The sequence below is a fragment of the Delphinapterus leucas genome, chromosome 5 (genome assembly GCF_059928025.1).
Source record: "Delphinapterus leucas isolate spDelLeu-1000000601 "Yukka" chromosome 5, BTC_Dleu_Yukka2, whole genome shotgun sequence".
Classification (NCBI taxonomy): domain Eukaryota; kingdom Metazoa; phylum Chordata; class Mammalia; order Artiodactyla; family Monodontidae; genus Delphinapterus; species Delphinapterus leucas.
In genome coordinates this window covers 129,572,879-129,593,049 of record NC_143133.1, presented here as the reverse complement: position 1 = coordinate 129,593,049, position 20,171 = coordinate 129,572,879, and the positions used below count along the sequence as shown (strand labels likewise).

At 40.8% G+C, this 20,171-nt stretch overlaps 1 protein-coding gene across 4 annotated transcripts; it reads right to left on the bottom strand.

Moving 5' to 3' along the window:
- Window positions 1-594: 594 nt before the first annotated feature.
- On the bottom strand, window positions 595-20,160 carry PPM1K (protein phosphatase, Mg2+/Mn2+ dependent 1K). 4 transcript variants are annotated; one of them, XM_022582314.3, is made up of 7 exons: window positions 20,013-20,160; window positions 15,082-15,595; window positions 13,641-13,741; window positions 6,377-6,542; window positions 6,075-6,219; window positions 4,617-4,751; window positions 595-674 (listed from the first exon to the last, which is right to left on the bottom strand). In XM_022582314.3, the coding sequence occupies exons 2-7, from the start codon at window positions 15,519-15,521 to the stop codon at window positions 663-665; spliced, it is 999 nt and encodes a 332-aa protein (XP_022438022.1). In that variant the 5' UTR covers window positions 15,522-15,595; window positions 20,013-20,160; the 3' UTR covers window positions 595-662. The 4 variants fall into 4 exon arrangements, with proteins under 4 accessions (XP_022438022.1, XP_022438019.1, XP_022438020.1 ...); XM_022582311.3 differs by having other exon boundaries at window positions 595-2,508; window positions 20,013-20,158; XM_022582312.3 differs by lacking the exon at window positions 20,013-20,160 and adding an exon at window positions 19,288-19,624 and having other exon boundaries at window positions 595-2,508.
- Window positions 20,161-20,171: the final 11 nt, after the last annotated feature.

Here is a 20,171-nt window from a genome sequence, read left to right as displayed (position 1 = left end):
TGCCCACATGGTAATAGCCACATGGCAAATTCACAGTTATAGCCAAAAAACTATTTGGAACAGTCCTTCTGTTCCACTACTATTTGCATAATTCCCAGTAATAGACTTAAAAGCCTAATACATGTATGCTTATCTTTTATGGATTATAATAATCTATAAGTTATACTTCAACGTCGTGGCTTGAAAAACAGACACTAGTGTGTTTTTATGCTTTAGTCAAAGCTGACTAGTTTCAGGTTTTAAAAACTTTCAGGTTGAGCAGAGCAAAATCCACTCCAGACCAAGGCCTACATGTCCTACAAATTCTTCCTTGTCACAGATGGCAATCCACCCAACGCCTCAGTGGCTCTTACACCTCTGAAGTCAACGACATCACTCCCACGCTGGTTTTTTAAAGGAAAAGAGAGGAATAGCAATGTGAAGAATTCAAAACAAAAATAAAACCTACATTTTGAGCAGGTCATCTTGTGCTTTAGAGTTTCTGTTTGCTTGTTAGTTTGGAAACTCTCCATACTCCTAAATGTAGCTTCCATGTTTATGTCCCAAGACCCTACTCAGGAAGAGGGAGAAAGTTTTCCAGGTTTCTTGGCCTACCTTTGGTTCCTCACTTCCCAGGCAATGAATAGGAGACCATATCCTTTCTTGTAATGTTTTTCTTTCTTTTACCAAACTTCCTTGAAAAAAAAAAAAACACCTTGAAATATTTCCATACCACTTTTTCCCAAAGGATAATTCCTGATTAATACAGGCAGGAAAACTCAAGATTTCTTTCCTTCCATTCCCAAAAAGGTGAGATGTGAATATCGATGTTGTGCCCTCTTCCTTCTAATAAGCCTTGAGTAAAACTTAAAGAAAAGTCAACCTGAAAACTAAGAGTTGAAGGTACATCAACTTTATCGTTTTGGTTTTTCTTTTGTTTCCACAGAACTCCCCGTCATTCTTAACACTTCAGTATTTTTCTCACATCCTATTATTTTATATGCAAATTACAATATAGCAATGTAGCTTCAAATGCTGTTCTGTTCCTAGGTTTTTCCACAGAAGTTACCCACCACAGAATATCTCCTACAGCCATTTTTAATCTATTTCCTTATCTCCCAGTAACCATTGGTTCTCCACTCTGAAACTTCCCTCAGTTTGTCAAGAGTTCTTAGAGATAAACATATCAATAATTGAAAGCTAACTGGTGAAGGAGCTATGCAGGATTGTTCCCTTTCATTTTCCATTAGTCTAAAATATACATATGTACATACACCTACACATACAACAAATTTACACTGTCTGCAGAAATAAACTGCAGATGTAATTCCATACACACATTTAGAGATTCACATTTTAACAGCAAACTTACACACAGATATAAGGAAATATAGTTTTATACTCCTAAATTACATAGCAAGCTGGAATAGATAAGGCTTTTTTTTTTAGATTTATTCTTTCTTAGGAGTCTTAGAAAAAGGAGACATAAACCTCAAGCTATGTCTGTAGCAGTTATCGGTCAGTGTGGGATTATTTTTACTGACAAATTATCCGACTTGCTTACTCTATACAAAAAGCGATAATATAAACATTCCGTATACAAAACACAACACATAGAATTCGAATAACAAATGGAAACGTTATACAAAATACTTGATACTGTCAGTATGTAACTCTGTATAGCTTTGACCAAAGAACTCTTAGCCTGGACATTCTTTTCTGATATGAAGGAATAGTCATAGCTATACAGCATTCTTACCTACAGAAAAACAGGAATGAATTGACTGGGGGCAGTAGAGACCTGGTGACACAGTGGAAATACGTAAGTGCACTGTTGTACATATGTATACAGCTTAGCAGTGTCATGTTAGCTGAATTAATTTCTTTTGCGTTGTTACATTCACCAGTAGGTGATCCAGAGTACAAAATATAGTAACAGAGAACTCAGTTTTCATACTTAATGCTTGGTACCGTTATTAAAAATAAACACTTGCAGATAACCATTGAGTAGCTGTCAAAATACTGACTAGTTTTGAAGAACTTGAAGGCAAGAACCTGGTCAAATGAATAAAGATCAGAAATGGTCAAAAGAAATTCATATAGAAATTTAACACTCAGCAAGTGTATCAAAACCATTCTTCATTTGCTCACTCAGAGACTCATTCACAATAGCTGAATTACACGTATTTATACTGAGTATGTACAGTTAGTTGAACATAAATATGACAGGTATTTATGAAAAACTACTATGTGGATGGTTACTAAGTTTATAGTGATGTGTGTACTGATCTAGTGAGTCCTAGGGTCACCTTGGTACAGTCAACTTTTTAAAATCTTATCAGTTTCTTGACACAATCAGTGAAAAACTGCACAGAAACTCCAAGTCCCAGCAAGTGATCAGGCCCATCGTCCACTGGAGGCAAAGCTTCTGCTGAATGAGAAGTTGATTTCAGAGGTCTTGTATTTTCCCCAAGCACCAAAAGGCACTACTACTGCAGTAGTGTTGTCTTCAGTACCATACTGTATTGCCTGCAAGTTACGGCAGGAAGGAAGAGATGAACAATGGAAATCAGAGTCTGTACAAAAAGAAATGGCCTTTCTCTGGAAGGCCAAACTGGCTTCAAACACAGTTACTAACACAATTATTTCACAGTGGTTTGTATCAATTGCATATAGGATAACTGATGTCCCAAACCGCTATATTAACTATATGCCACTGTAGCGGTTTTGGCAATAAATACACCAGTGGACTGAGGTACAAGCTACGTAGCTCCTGAAGAAGAAAACACACATAACGCATTTAGCATAGGGAGTAATGCAGGGTTAAGGATTCAGTGTTAGCTCTTACCTAGCAATTCTGCTCCTAGGAATTTAGCTTAAAGAAATAATAACCTAAGGAAGTGGATGTGTATAAAGATATAAAACTGTAAGAAAGTTTATTACAGTCTATACAAAATAGAAAACTGGCATAAACTAAACTTCCTACAGTGGAATTATAAATCAATTTTAGGAACTAATGCAAATAGCAAATTATATAGTCAGCATTAATAAGTGCTTGGGATTACAGCAAATGTACTTCAAAAGACCTCAGAGCCTGGGACTTCCTGGGTTCGATCCCTGGTCCGGGAAGATCCCACATGCCGTGGAGCAACTAAACCCATGTGCCACAACTATTGAGCCTGCACTCGAGCCCGCGAGCCACAACTACTGAGCCTGCGCTCTAGAGCCCACGAGCCACACTACTGAAGCCCGCGTGCCTAGAGCCCATGCTCCTCAACAAGAGAAGGCTGCGCACCGCAACGGGAAGCAGTCCCTGCTCGCCGCAACTAGAGAAAGCCCACGCACAGCAACGAAGACTGAACGCAGCCAAAAATAAATAAATAAATTTATTTATTAAAAAAAAGAAAATACCTCAGAGCCTGAGGTCAAAACTCTGAAGAAAAAGATTGATACAAAATATATGATATAGGGGCTTCCCTGGTGGCGCAGTGGTTGGGAATCCACCTGCCAATGCAGGGAACACGGGTTCGAGCCCTGGTCCGGGAAGATCCCACATGCCACGGAGCAACTAAGCCCGTGCACCACAACTACTGAGCCTGCGCTCTAGAGCCCGCGAGCCACAACTAGTGAGCCCACGAGCCACAACTACTGAGCCTGCTCTCTAGAGCCCGTGAGCCACAACTACTGACGCCCACACGCCTAGAACCCATGCTCTGCAACAAAGAGAAGCCACCTCAATGAGAAGCCTGCGCACCGCAGCAAAGAGTAGACCCTGCTCGCCGCAACTGGAGAAAGCCTGCATGCAGCAATGAAGACCCAATGCAGCCAAAAATAAATAAATAAAATAAAGTTAAAAAAAAAAAAAGAACTATCTATCCAAACAGAGTATTAACACATGGAAATTTTACATTTTTTTTTACTGGATATTATCCAGCTTCCAAATTTTAGCTCTGACTGGCACACCGACATACCACTCATCCATATACCTTTGTGTGTTTGTTTGTTTTTACACACCCATTTTTCAAAACCAGAAATTGACTATGCTATAGTGTTTCTACATTGGATACTCATGTGGAGCAGTCTAGTTTAAAATGGTCCAGTGGCTGGATTCAGGAGCTCGGCTGTCTGGGTTTGAAGACCGGTTCTGCAACGTGACAATCTTGCCATCTTGAATAAGTTACTTAATGTCTCGGCCTCTGTGCCTCTGCTCTCTTCCTCTGTGAAGAAGGGATAATTCTAGCTCCAGCCTCAGAGGGTTATCGTGATGATTACACGAGTTAAATACATATGAATAGAAAAGTGCCTGACACACGGTGACATTAGTATTTGCTAATGTTATAATTTACCAATGCTGTTACTGTCATTTCAAGATGCGTACAAAGCCAAAAAATAAACATAGCTCATTTCCCTGGCATATTGATTTTACTTAACTACTTGGAAGAATTGTAAAAACATTTTTAATTGGAAATATTATGGAGTCAAGTGTAAAATTCCATGTAATACTAAAGCTAAAACACAAGGTTTCAAAGAAATCTGCAGTCAGTGGTGGCCCCTCCAGGCTGCAGCGAAACCTGCACCTGGCTTTGTGCTCTCCTCCCCGCCCTGGGACTTCTCTAGCAGAAGCTCTGCTGTGTCACCTGTTCAGTAACTGCATGGGCGGCTTCACTGGGATCGTGGCACTGATTGACGAAGTCACAGATCTCCTGGCTGTTTACCATGAAGTTAATGCCATCTGTAGTGAGGACCAGGAAGCTGTCATCGGCATGATGTAGCTGCGGTCAGAACCAAACGCACAGGGTTATAAACCAGACAGCCTGAGGATAATCTTCATAATGCAACAATTTTATCTGCTTTCCGAGTGGTCAGCCGTGTGTCAGAGCTTGTAGGCAAACAGAGTGAAAATGGAAGGCCTGCATTTAGGGCAAAAGTGGCAACATTTAGCATCAATCACTGAGGACAAACCTAACATTTACTTAGTAACACCCTGGAGGAAGAAGCCAGGTAGCTAAATGCTACCGGGCGGCTTGATGTAATGGCTGAGAGCACTGTCTCTGGAGCCAGGCTCCCTGGGTGTGAAACCCACCTCTGTTTTTCAACTGGGCAAACATAGGTAGGTTGAAGTGTATATGCTCCAGATTTGTTTCCTCTGTAAAATGGGGTAGGAGTAGCTATTTTGAACAGAGCCTGGCACATAGTAAACTGCTATGTAAGTATTTGTTAGACGAAATGAATATAAGTGGGATATGTATAAGACACAAAATCGTTCAGTAAATTAACAGTCATTTGCTGCCGTTACTGGGCGCCTACACTATAATGTGCCCGGTACTAGAGCAGGCTGGGGGTTGCACAGGTGAAGTGTCAGCTCACCACTGGGTGTATGCTGGGGGAAGCGTAGTGTGGTGGGGGCAATGATTAGTAGCAAGCAGAAGATGTCACAAAAAGAGAGGTGGGACAATTATTTAGCTTGGTGGAAAGAGGAAGTCAGGCTCAGCTTCCAAGGGAGAGGGATGCTGAATGATGAGGTGCAGGTGAGCAAGGGCAGTGCGGTGATGCTTCCAGGCAAATTCCACGGCAGGGTGACACAAAGCCAACACTTCCTCATACATTAGGCCAGGAAAGCACTATCCTGTTTTATCTGAAAAGTTTATCTATCCTTCCATTAATAACTTCTGTTTAAAAGCCATTCTGGGGACTTCCCTGGCGGTGCAGTGGTTAAGAATCCGCCTTCCAGTGCAGGGGACTCGGGTTCAGTCCCTGGGCGGGGAACTGAGATCCCGCATGCCGCAGGGCAACTAAGCCCGTGCTGCGCCGCAACTACTGAGACCATGCTCTCTGGAGCCCGAGCGCCACGAGAGAGGAGCCCACACACCGCGAGGAAGAGCCTGCGTGCCACAACAAAAAGATCCCATGCGCCACAAGTAAGACCCGATGCAGCCCCAAACCAATAAATAAATAAATAAAATGAATATTTTTTCAAAAACTAAGAATAAAAGTCACTCTGGCTTCAATTAAGGCTTCCAAGAAAGCCTGCGGCTGGAGACAATCCTGCATTCCTTCCTTGCCTGTGTATCAAGGGTTTGCAAGTCCTTTCTTACCTTAATCCTCTTTGTTTCCGGTTCTGCTATCACACCACTGGTTTTAAGATCCAGATCTCCAAGACTCCTGGTCATCGCAAGTCTGCCGTTCACGTGAGGCTGTCCCAAACTATTCCAAGCTATAAAACCGCCACATTTCTTAATCCTGGTCAAAAAAAAGTTAAAAGACTACGTTGTGATACCCAGAAAACCAAGGCTCCGTTAAACTTTAGCATAAAATCAGTTTAAAATGCAAGGTTTTATTTCTGTCTTGAACTATATAAATACTATCCTTATAGAAAATTGATGAGTGGAGGTGGTACCTTTCTTTTTCATCTTTTCTTTCTGGAGTATGGTCAATTGTCAGCTTCATGGGTTTTCCTTTTCTGCACAAAATAGCTCGGCTATCGCCAACACTGGCTACAACCAGTTCAATACCATCTCTCAAAAGGGCTACTGTTGCAGTAGTCCCAGAGGTCAGAAGGGTCGCTGCAGACACGATGAAAAAGAGTACAAGTCAGTGACGGTCAAATGATTGGATGTGGAATTTTTATTACAAGATAAAACATAGGCATGTTAAACTAATGCTGAAACGTATCATTCTAATTTAACTAGAGCTATGCAAATAAAATGCAAATGAACTATGTAAGTAAGAGCATGCAGAGAAAGAGGTATTTAATTCAGTAACAAGGCTCCATGCAAACAGAAAAAGTTGCTAACCTAATTTGGTAAAAAATGCATCACTGTCTCCAAATGGCTTCTATTTATATACAGTAGGATTCACTTGAATGGATCATTATTACACCTTTGTGTGTACATCAGGTGTTGGGATTAAGAGTATTACATTTTAATTAGATTGGCTAATATGGCAGGATGATTTAGGTCTACAGAGCCCATTCAGGCAAGCCAACTTTTCTAAAATCTATGCACTCAGCTTTTTTCTTCCATTTCTTACCCCTGTCCTGTGAAATTATTATCAGTTAACAGGCTAAGCAAGATATGCCAAGTGCCTCATTGGCTCTTCAAGCACTATATTTTATATTCTTTCCTTCTACACCTGTTTTAATTTTACAAATGTTCACCAAAAAAAATCCTAAAACGGTTAAAGGTTCACATTCTTTTCTCATCTTTGTCCTCCCCAGACATGAAACAAAGGTACAGCCATCATTATATTAGGAGTAAATCTGGAGGGAAGGGAATGAAATTCATTCTAGTTTCCCATAAACTTGGTATAGTTCACGCTTGTAGTTCCACCGAACCATCAGTCTGTCCCCAGATGCCGGACAGTGCTGCCAAGTGCTAATCCTGTGGTCAAGCCCTGGGCCCAGAGCACTCCAAGAATATTAATTTCCTCCAACCAATAACAAAATTATACGTTGCTTGGCTGGAGGTCACCGCTATTTCCTCCATCCAATCCAAAGGGCATTTTTGCATCTTTCTTTGGTGTGTATTCTAACAGTGTCTGCCCTGAGTTCTTTCCTACTTGTTAAAAGTTTTGAGGGTGCATTGAGCCTTGTCAAAGTGAGAGTACTGTGAAATTATGGGCTAAAAAGGAAAGCAAATGGAAAAAATCAAAAAAGATAGCATTTAAAGCAGGTATTATCTTCACTAACGTGGTTAATTCTTTAAAGCATCTAAGTAAAATGTTCAGGTGATCATCTAAAGATGATTTTGACTTCAAAGGCAGATTTAGGAAAAATGAAGTGCTAGTGACTGACTGCAGCTCAGTCTTTCCCTTTTTTTTTTTTAAAGACCATTTTAAAAACAGCAGTAATGCATTTGGAAAGATATATATGCACGTATTTTCCAATCAGTATATTAAAATGCCTGCTTTAATCAGAAGAGGAAAATGGAAAAAAAACATGAATAAACCCTGCTTAATCTTCTATATCCGTGCCGAATTTACTTTATGGAGAGAGAGCGTATATGGTTCCACTACCTTCCCATTTATCTCTTTTGATTTTGGAACTGCTGTGCCAAAGTAGTATCGTCTTGGCAAAACTAAAATATATAACATATCATAGTTGTACAATACAAACGTTTTAGTGTATCAGTGATGTTTATATTATAAATGTCAACTTGTGAGTGTCCTAAAACATTATACAGGGGAAGCTTTACAGTTGAACTTCTGCAATCTTTTCAAATGATGAGAAGAGCCAGGCGAGAAAACACAGGCGTTTACTCAGATGCTACCTGTCCAGGGAGTTTAGTATTCTCCTTTGTTTAAACTGACAGGAGCAGCTTTTCTCTCTTTTTTTTTTTTTTTTTTTTTTGGCCGCGCTACACAGCAGCACGTGGGATCTGAGTTCTCTGACCAGGGATCGACCTGGTGCCCCCTGTAGTGCAAGCTCGGAGTCTTAACCACCAGGGAAGTCCCAGGAGCAGCTTTTTCTTAAAAGTGGTTTTTAATTGGCTACATCAAGAGTTAAAACCTCATAAATGAAAACTTCAAGTTTAGCCACTTAGGATTATAATTCATGGCTCTGCCATTTGGGAATTTAAAAGAGCTTGAGTTTTTAACCAACCCAACTTCACAGTTCCAAAATCCCAGGATTTATGGGAAAGTTTTCAAAACTGTTGATTCTGGTTTGCTAAGCATCTAAATATTAAATCAGCATTTATTTTCAATTAACATTTAACATGGAAGTAAAAATTCTCACTTTTTTCCCTAACAACAAAACTATAAAACTAAGACATCTTTCAATAAGTTCTTAACACTCACTGGACATTTTCTACTGCAAGTCATCTCAACTAATGGGACAAAGAGGATGTGGGAACCTTCCAGTAGTCCAGGCTAGGAACCGCTGGACTCCTTCACCTGGGACAAAATTAAGCAGATCTCTCTTTCCACTGAAGCCCAGCATATAGTGTCCACGGGCTCCAGGTCTAGAGCTGCTGACCAGGCACAGTTCTCTGCCACAAATAACACGCACAGAGGCAAATAGGAAATTCACCCAGGAATTGTGCTCAAACATTACAAACCTGCAACACAGGGGAGGGTAGAGAAAGAGCTGCAAAATAAGGGGAAGGGTTTTATTTTGGTGAAAGTTTCACTAGCAAATTATATAATATTCCAGGAGATGCCAAATCAATGATTCCAAAACTCAGTTTGCCCAAGTTGATGGTATTTTGTAGTTGAGTCTGTTTTTCATCACAGAGCAACACTTCTTGGTTTTGTGGCTTCCCCAGGCAGGAAAACCTACATACAAATGTATGTGTACCAAGACACATATTGTGGTAACACAGACACACATCTATATACTCATGCACACACACATAGTCAGTCAGTCAGTCTCGAAGAGTAAATCAGTACGTTTATTGAGTTGAAAAAAATGCACCGTAAATTGATTTGGTATCAATATCAGAACTGTCCCAGTTACAAAAGGGAAAATTCATGGGAATTCATGGGTAGAGCACTGAGTAGTTCGTATCTGACAAGCATACCAGAGAGGATGTGAACTACAGTATACCACCAAATTACTGGGATTTAAATATAAATCAAGAAGGAATCAAAGCACCTCCTATACCAGATACAAGGAGTGACTTATTTGTTAATGGTGCTAAATGCAAGAATTTTAGTATCTATAAGGCGTTTTTTGAGTAGAAGATTAAATTAATTGTTTAAATAAAGGCTAGCAAGGCTCTTGAGCTCTAATGAATGTTTACAATTTTATGTAATTCATGAAATGGGAGTTTCTGCAGCTCTCTCTTTCCTCCAGTGTCGCAGGTCAATATATCAAAAGAAAAATGATCAAGATTTTGAATGGCAACACAAAGAGTAAAGCCGTACTTTTCAAAGTATAACCCCCCCCAGTAATTATACAACTGTGTAAAAAATAATATGTATAAACCAATACAGTTTCAGTGTTTATCAAAAATGGGCATTCTAGACATGTATGAATCATAAACACTAAATCAGTAACAAGTTGAAGCAGTAACAGCACAATAAGAATATCTCTTCAATGCTGTCCCTATTTTTTTTGCTTTTGGCTGCCTCCAACATAAAAAGGGAAATCAAAAACATTGCATTTCTCACACTGGTTATTTTTTAGTGTAATTCTTCCATAAAGAGATCAAGGAACATGAAGAGCATGGAAGTTTCCAATGAGACTCACAATGCTGCCACCAACGTCTCCCACTCTGAACGTCAGAGCAAGTCTTCTCTTTTTGATCCATTTGTCTCTTGGGGAGCTTTGTTGCTTTCAAATCTTAAGCAATCTAGAAACACTTCGAAGAGTTTATCGGATATATAGGATATCATCTAAGTTTTCTACCATCTGGTTTGAGTGACAATTTGTTCATTAAACAATAGACTAATGGGACATCACTTGAACTTACTGGCTGGTTTCATTAATTGTAAAAATACACATGACTGGTATAAAATGAATACAAAATATTCAACGATGATGATGAAATTAGCTATTTGTAAATAAGGGTAAATTGAAAATGCATCTACAACAAATCAATAAAAATAGCCAGCAATTTCTTAAGGGCTGTTTCTTGATAAGTGGCATTCTGATTTTATTCTCCTCCAACTACCCCCATTTTAAACTGAAATAGTAAATATTTTAAATGCTAATGAGGTAATTGGAAGTATTTTATGCAGACATTGGATGAAAGTCTTAAAAAGAAGAGATTGTTTTATTTTCACTTTATTATTTTCACTTTCTTTTGAGAAAGCTAATAGTATGACGTGGGGCACTCTTCCCTACCTGAAATTCCAGCATTAGTGATTCATTCCTATGGTTTAACCAATCTCTTTTCAGCTTTCTTTACTCAAAACTCAGATCCCCCCTAGAAGTGATAACTCATTAAAATATACACATTATATTAATAATTCGGTTAAATCAGCTATAGGATAATCAAGGGATAAGTTATAATAACTTTGGTAAGAAAGAGTAGGCAGTGGAGATCAGTTTAGTCCAAATAATTATTGAGTACCTTCCAGACTCTCTACAGGGTGCTGAACCCTAGAGATTCAAAAATAAATAAGCCATGGCCCCTACCCTCAAGCTGATCACAGAAAGGGTTCAAGGAGGGAAAATGGAGCTGATGCTAAAAGAAAAGGTGAAAGAAATTGGAGAGGGCAAACTGCACTTACTTCACAATTTTATTTAACTAGCATGGGTCCTACTCACAGCTGTGCCAAAAAGAATATTATTCTCTCTTATAATACTGATACTGCTTCAGTTCTTACTAAAAACTAAAAAATGTTTTTTAATTTAAATAATCGCTTTGAAATCTGAAGTGGTACACTGCTTTTTTTTTTTTTTAAATCCGCATATTGAAAGGTTAAACGACGTACAGCATCCTATCTTTAGTGGCTTTAATATATTTGATAAAATAGCCCCCAAATATCAAAAGGCAATTTTTGCCACCTTTGAAAGCCTTGGCAACTGATTAAGAATAAATTTAAAGTTGTTCTCAAAATACTTACTTTAAGAAAAAACCACACGGACTAATTGATCTATAAGAATACATCGAAAATAAGACTTAAGAACGACAATGCCATAACAGACCCTTTCTTGTTCTTTTAGTAGTACACGAAGCATCGTTCTGTCATGCTCCATTATACTCCCAAGCAAATGGCCATCAGGTGAAAAATAAATTTTAGAATATCTTATGAAAGGTCTGAGATCATTAACTCAAAGTATGTGACAGAGGAACTAAGTTAAATAAATAAATTTTCATTATTATAAATGAAGTACATTTTTGTGATTAATGTCTTTGCACACCTGAATTGATGTGAGAAAGGTATCTTTAGAAAGGTTCTTTTAAGGTAGGCAAGTTAAGTCAATTCTCTCCCTAAGTTCAAAATTCCCTTTAACTGTCATTTATTATTTAATAAATGAAAGGAGTACTCTCACATTTTATACCAAACCTATCACAGTTTTAAGCATGTTCGTCAAGCAGATCCTTTACAAAAGGGCTAACTGCACCCAGGAAGGGTTCATGGTTTCTGATTGTTGGCCACATTCCCATGGTAAAGTTGAACATTCCTTTCTGAAAACCTTGCCCAGTGAGCTCTACCTATTTACACAACAGCTGGGGCACGCCACCTGCACTACAGCCAATAAACTTCGTGGTGTGATACACAGCCGACCTGCTTATGGATGAGACAAAAGCATACCAATATTCAGAGCTATAAAAATACAGCTATAAGAAAGTGTTTTGATGTCCTCTTCACTTTCGTATGTTTTACCCACGAGGAACCAGTACAGAATCTCTTCACTTTTGTATGTTTTACCCACGAGGAACAAGTACAGAATCTTATGCTAAAATCTACCGTCTCTCAACCCTTATTTTCACAAGGTGAGGGGCCAGCTGGAAGGCGGAAAAAAATTCCTAAGGAACGGAGAAGAGAAAATGGGCCTGAATAATCTACGAACGAGAAAATAAATCCCTGAACTGAACAAAGAGAGTGGACTCTAATGCTTTTCAGAGAAGTTCGATGATGATAAGGTTCTCGAAAAAGAGGAGGAAAAACTTCTTAAAATGGCAACTAGAGCCATCCTAGAATCATCCTCTCTAATACTCATCTTTAAATACGCCCACGAGAGAGGCCACGGTGGGTGCCAGGAACATCTCAGGCCTAACTCTGCAATTGACCTTTTACCTCTCTCTGAGTTTCACTTCCTCATCTGTGAAATAGCAAGAATTTCCAGCCCTATGCACTCCAACTGAAAATTACAAAAATAACATTGCTGTGGTACACTTTGACCTCCTTTAAACAAAAGGACGAACAAAACACAGATTAATGTTACTGCATGATTCCTTTTCAAATCGGTTATGGGGTCTATATGCATACATTTAAATGGTTGCTGCAGAAGTTTTCAAGGTTAACTTTATGAGCAATAAACTGGGGGGCCAGCTAACCAAAAAACATCAGCTACATTCTCCTGAAATGGTTTTGATAAATTTAGTCAAAATCAGAAACATTTTACTTTCAAAATGTAAGGTCATACAGTACACAAATTCTAAAATTCAGCTGCCATGGCCTTGTGTTTAACAAATGAAAAAAAAATGTCAACTAGTTACCACGGGAAAGCTGCAAGATCAAGCTTTTTTAAGAAATGGAAGAAAAAAGATCTTCCTTCTAATTTTACAGAGTAGTGCCTATTAGCCATTGTCCTTTTCTATTGAGGACCAATTAGCAATTTTCTTCTGATGTGGACATTTACTCTCTGGCTAGATTAGATTACCCTGTAGTGAATTTCAGTACTTGCTCGTCAGATTCCTCTTAAAAAAAAACCCCAAATAATAAACCCTCTCATAGTACGGATGGACCTCTTGCCCATAAAACAAGCAATCAAACAGATTAAAAAATGTTTTTTAATCTTTTTAAAATTGAAATTCAATATCAGAGCCATTTTGGAGCTCCAATTTCTAAAACAATCTCCAATATAGTTCATTTAAAAGTGGATTTCGTTTGGATTCCAAATAACATTTAAAGTGATTCTTCATTTAAAAAATCATTTTCAACATAAGTATCCTTACAAATAAACTTACATTAAAACTCCCACCCCTAATGTTTCCTTCTTCCCTGAAATGCCCCAGGACAGTAAGGAAAGAGATTGCTTTACTTACCATCAGCAGACAGGTGGGCGTGCCTTGCAAAGGCTTTATCTATTTCTAGAAAAGCCAAGGTCAACACAGTTTCCAAGTTCTCCTCCTTAGGAAGCAAATCCCTTCGTGGAGAGGAAAAAAAGAGCCCCAAACAGTCATTTGACTACAGGTTTCTAGCCTTCCTCTTGGTCCCTCCAGCTAGCAGAGTCATTCCATACAATGGACCTCCGTGGCTTGCCTTTCAGAGGCTTCAGATCCATATATTAACGAATCAAATTGAGAAAGAATCAGGCACAGAGATAAGCCTTTAAAAACAGTCAAATAAAAGCCCAAGTCTCCATCCTTAAAAAATTAATCCTCACTATCACAACCCTGAGAAGTCAAGAGTTCCTTTATATTAAATTTAAGCCACTGAGTTCCTTTGTGGAATAAGGCAAAATATATATAAATCAACTGATGAACGGTATGAATAACTATGCTTGGGAAGAAGAGTCACGTGGTCATAACTGTCACATGTTCTCCCCCTCTTTTAATTCTAGCAGTAGTGTGACCCTCAAAAATACATTAATAATAATTGCGGTAAATAAACTTTTTAAAGAGCTCCAAAGCCCCCTCATTAAAAGCATTTTCCCTATTCTAATGCCAATCATCTAAAGCTATTTTCAACAAGTATTCCAAGCTATTCATACCACTTGAAAGAATAATTACCACTTACTGAAGCACTGTGTGCCCTGCACTGATAGGAGTAAATGTTACTCATAGATTCTCAGAGTACATGAGATCATGTACTTTATTACATTAATTCACTTGAAATGATCACAAGTCAAGGGCTGCAGATTCTGGTCAATGCTCTCACCAAGGGAGTTGTTAAAACATACGTATTTCTGAAGTGGTAATAGTCATCTGTAATAACTGGCATGCTTGAGCAACTGCTTGTTCATAAAACAACAGTGTGAAAGCACTCAAATAACTACCTTAACAGTGAATGTTGGGACTTCCCTGGTGGTACAGTGGTTAAGAATCTGCCTGCCAACGCAGGGGACACTGGTTCGAGCCCTGGTCCGTGAAGATCCCACATGCCGCGGAGTAACTAAGCCCGTGCGCCACAACTACTGAGCCTGTGCTCTAGAGCCCACGAGCCACAACTACTGAGCCTGCGCTCTAGAGCCCACGAGCCACAACTACGGAGCCCACGAGCCACAACTACTGAAGCCCGTGCTCTGCAACAAGAGAAGCCACCGCAGTGAGAAGCCCGCGCACCGCAACGAAGAGTAAGCCCCGCTCACCGCAGCTAGAGAAAGCCCGCGCACAGCAGCAACGAAGACCCAATGCAGCCATACATACATAGAAAAACAAACAAACAAAAAAAAGCAGTGAATGTCTCAGCCAAAAGGTGAAAGTTTAAACAGGAAGCATAAGGCACACTGCAAAGAGTGAAAGCCATTGTATCATTTGTACGTACAGGATGCATTTCTCCATGTGGGTGTGACAGAAATCGGCCGCCGACGGTCCGCCATGGCCATCATACACCGCAAAGTACAGGACTTCGTCTGTCAGCTGAGCAAAGCCAAACCGGTCTTCGTTCTCTTTTCGTTTGCCAATCTGCGAGGCGCAGCCCACGTTCGCCAAGCTGACTTTGGGAATCGGCTTGCCATACTTAATGCTGGGCGGCAGCAGAATCGGCTCATCGATGCGGTTATCCCAGATGCCAAAATTATCCCAGGTGGCTGGCCGTCCGCTACCATCAGGGTCAAACCGAGAACACCTGGTCTCTGAAGTGGAGCTGTGGCACGTGGGCGTCACCCACCTGTCGTCCGGCAGCAGGCGGGCACCGAGTAGCGCTTTCCTCCTCACCTGGTTTCCAGCACTTCTAACCAAAGTAAGTAAGGCAGCTGTGGACATAACTCCAGAGGACTCAGGAATTAGGGAACCGTCAATGGAACAACAATGGGCTGTCTTCCAGAGAAACGATGCAACTGAGTAGAAAGAAACAGAGAAAGAGAGAGAGAGAGAGAGAGAGACTCCATCAACGATTTCAAATATAACTGATATATCATTAGATAGTACCAAGAATGAAGTCTGTAAAGAAGGTGGCACTTAACAGCCTACTTCTAAGAATAGTGGATCAAAAATGAATTGATTTACCTACCCCATTCACAGGGTTTAAATTCTATAAAAATTTGACAATGTGCACAGCTCACATAGAACAAGTGCTTCTCCAACTTTAACCTACAATCACTTGGGGATCTTGCTAAAATGTAAATTCTGATTCAGTCTGTCAGGTGAGGCCTGAGATGCCGTATTTCAAACCGGCTCCCTGGTCCTGCAAACAAGTTGCTGGTCGGGCAGGCCCATACTTTGAGTAGCGAGAATATAGAAAACAGGTGTAACTAAATAGTCTTCCCTTCATTAACTCCATTGCTCTGAAGAAAAGGTGGGGAAAAATATTAACAGTAACAAAGTCTCTTACAAGAGTTAGAAATTAAAAAAAAGAAAACTGGTTAATAGAATATTTATGATAGTTCTGTACTCAGAGAGTGCCCAAGTTTTAGCAAAGATACAATCTAGGATCTCAGTTCAGTTTAAGATTTCTCAACTTACTAAACTTTATTATTCTAGTTAATGTAAATTGGGTCGTGTGTGTGATCTCAGGAACTGGGGGCAACTGCACGTGTGACAAGCAGCCTTGATTTATGAGCCACTGATCTATGCATTTATATTAACAGCTGCAGCTCATCCGAAAGCCTCCCCAGGGCGTTGGCAGGGGGAATTCCTACACCCCTGCAGGGAGGGCTGTGTTTCTGGCAGTTTGCCATACAAATAAGGTTCTAAGCAGAAATTCATCTCCATAGTGTTTCGTTCTGTTACTTTATGAATTAAAAACCAACTGTAAAAAATAGCACAATGTGGGCTTCCCGGGTGGCGCAGTGGTTGAGAGTCTGCCTGTCGATGCAGGGGACAGAGGTTCGTGCCCCGGTTCGGGAAGATCCCACATGCCGCGGAGTGGCTAGGTCTGTGAGCCACGGCCGCTGAGCCTGCGCGTCCGGAGCCTGTGCTCTGCAATGGGAGAGGCCACAACAGTGAGAGGCTCGTGTACCGCAAAAAAAAAAAAAATAAAATAAAAAAAAATAGCACAATGTTATGATTTGATAATGCTGGCAGAGGGTATACAGGTGTTGTATTATTCTCAACTGCACGTTTGAATTGTTTCACAATAAAAAAATGAATTTGAAAAAAATGTATCTCCCCAAAAGGCACACATGAACACACACAAAAAGCCCAGCTTGAATTCATCTACAAGAAAATGCATTACAGATTTGAAACAATCATTTTCAATAAGTTTTTGGAAATCAGTCTAGCTGTGTGTAGGAAGGACCATTACTCCTTTCAGTAAGTAAAGCAGTAGAAGGAAAGGATGAGGTTCCAAAGAACGCCCTTGGATACCTAAGCAATGGAAGACATCTGAGCCCTGCCTTCTCAGAATTTAGAATGAAGATGGCCTCCCAAACTATTAATGGGTCACAAAAGCCTTAGGAGGCCGTTCCCTCTTGGCCTTTTAGCTAATATCATGTACTAAAGTCTGAAACTCACTTCTTTTATGACGATACTGGGGTCGGGGGAGACATAGCACCTCCGGTTATCAAAGGGAAACCACATCCCATTACCAAAAAAAGAGGTGTTTACTCCTTTGCTTCTATTTGAAGGTTATATGTTATTCAAAACCAAAACTGTTTTTACTCCCCAATCAACACAAAATGTATGGCTCATGATTTACTTTAATCACATGAATTTTTAAAAACGTGTCAGTGTGAGCCTGCATATATTCTACATACTGACAATAAATAAACGCTGAAAATACTTTCCATTTTCATCATTTTAACATTCATTTGTGTGACCAGGCCTCCATCTTCCTCCTCCTCAATGCTTTTGGTTAATCTCATACTTTAAAGTCCTGACACAGAACTATGACAGTTGAACAAAGTTGACCCCTGATTGAACGACGCTGACTAGCAGGGGGGATTCTCAGCAAAGAGGGTTAAATGAAATAAGTTGTGAATCCACGAGAGTAGGCATAGAGATTCCACAGTAGAGCGCTGGTGAAAAGCCACATCCTGAGAGTAGGAATCTCAGGTGAAAAGCATCAGAAAAGGAAAAAAAAAAAAAAAGGCATTTGGTTTCTAGTAAACTTTTGAAGTATACACTTTGTTTAAAAATAAAAGGGGGGGAGTGATGAAGAAAGCCACATATACAGCTACAAGACTGCTATGCCTATTTTACATTTTCATCTTATTCCAATTTTATAATCCCGCAATGGTTTAAACACCTTGGAGCTGTCCAAATGTACTTTTGGAAAAGGGAGGCGCTCCCAGTCTCTGGGAGCAGCGTGCACTTGGGATTTGAGTTAAACTGCTCTTGACTGTTGAAAGCAGGTAAAAAGTGCAGTTTATTGTTGCCATGTTAAGCACATGCCAAAATTACTCAGGAGTTCTAGGGATCAGTACTACTGAAACTTGCTTAGATTTATACCTCTAGCAAAAATATTTAACGAAGTATTCACATTTGCGCATTATAAAGTGGCACTCAGGTATCTTTATATCAGTAACTTACACAATGGAAACACAGGTAATTTTAATATTCTTAAAATAATTCTTTAAGCACTCTAGAAAAAAGAAAAAAATCATCCCAATCGATTCAAATATTATGGAAACCTCCAAAATGTATTTCAGGAAATTTGGGCTCCAATATCCTCTTTACCAGTACCCTGCTAGGAGGAAGGAAAGAAAATCTACTAGTCTACATGAGGGAGAAAACAAGAACAATAGAAACCTCCACTGACTCCTCTTAGGTTTGATGTGAACATATGTATTTAGATGTGTGAATAGAGAAAAGAACATGGGAGCAATGAAAAGTATTCATCATTCTGATTCCATAAATATCTTGTAAAACATTTCAGTTAATGTGGATACAGACCATATTCCAAACCTTCATTTAAGAATTTTTCAGAACAACTGAGTATAAAGTGTGTATTTTATCCTTTTTCATTTCCTCTAGAGCACCTAATACAACGTTGAGATCTACACATTAAATTTTCAGTAAATTTTTTAAAAAAAGAAGAAGAATTTTCCTTTACGTTCTATCACCAGCACCTCTCCCACTCTTCCTCTTCTCTAAGATTCCAGTCAAGGGAAGTAGGTGCCTGTGTTGGTGACCAACAGAAAGCGACTAAGGTTCCAAGAAAAAAATCCTGAAAAATTATAACTGAGACTTTTTTCCCCTAGACTACGACACTATTGCTGTCTTTCAAGACCAACATAATCTGTCACCTTAGCTGCCCAATTCTAAAGCACCGACCACCTCCTTCTTTCCTCCTCACTGGTGGAGTGTGCAAGGACCGGAGAGGCCTTGCTGCACATTTCCAGTTTGAAGCTCAGAAAGGCCGGTGGAGCTTTAGAGACTCCAAATTCCCTGGCTGTTGCCACCCGGAGTCTCGCCTTTGTCACCTCCTGGGAAATCTCTAATCTACAGACGGCGGCTGCGAAAGAAGACGTCAGCGGCCACAAGGCCTTGAGATTATAGTGCGCTCTTGGCAAAGCAAGACCCACGTCCTCAGATCGATTCCAGCTAGGGCTCTGCATCCTTCTCTCTTCCGATCCCCTGAAAAGCTCACCCTTGGACAGTTCGGGATCCTGGGCTTGTTTCGCTGGCCGGGACAGCTAGGCGACCCAGGGCGATACACCGCAGCAAGCGCAGCCTCCCACCGGCGCAGCGCGCGGCAATGCTGCCGGCTGGGTTCCCTCGCGCACCTTCCGCCGCCCAGACCCCGCCTCCCAACCGCAGTCTCCGCGGACAGATTCCGGCCACCGCCACGTCTCCCTCGGCCCGGCCGCAGCTGCAGCGGCGACAAGGCGCTGACCCCCGCAGCATCCTCGCGTCCGGGGGTTGGGGCTAGGCGACTCGGGGCCTCGCTAAAGGGAAGCGAGGGCGGGCGGCCCCTGCTTCCCGTCCATCGACCCTTCCATGGTCCCCTCCCTCCTTCCAGCCCGGCCCACCACCCTCGCTCGGCAGGAGCCTCCAGCTCGCAGTCAAGTTCAGGCCGAGCGCGAAGGCTCCGCAGGAAATGCCGGCAGCCGGTGGCTCAGCCTAGGTGGGCCCCGCCCGGACATGCTGCTCCAGAACTCGAAAAGAAAGCAAGCTGCGCACAGAGAACCCAGGCACTGACCGCCGGGCTCGGACTGAAGGGGCTGGGGAACTAAACAGATATTACCCCTCCCCTCCCTTGGGAACCCTCCTCCGTTTACCCTCCATTCCGCGGACCGGGAGCAGTGGGCTGTGCCCCCATCCGTAGGTATCATAAACGGTTAAATAAATGAAGTACACTCTCCAGGCTCTTACCTCGTGATGGCAATGTCCCTGGAAAAATTTTAATTAGCTAACGGAGGGCGGGAGAGGGGTTTTCTGTAAATAAGACTGCCTTCTCCGATGTTTCCAGTCTCTGGAGCAAGCAGTTAGAACACCCACTGGCTCAACTGCTGGAAATTCTCGAGAATTTTT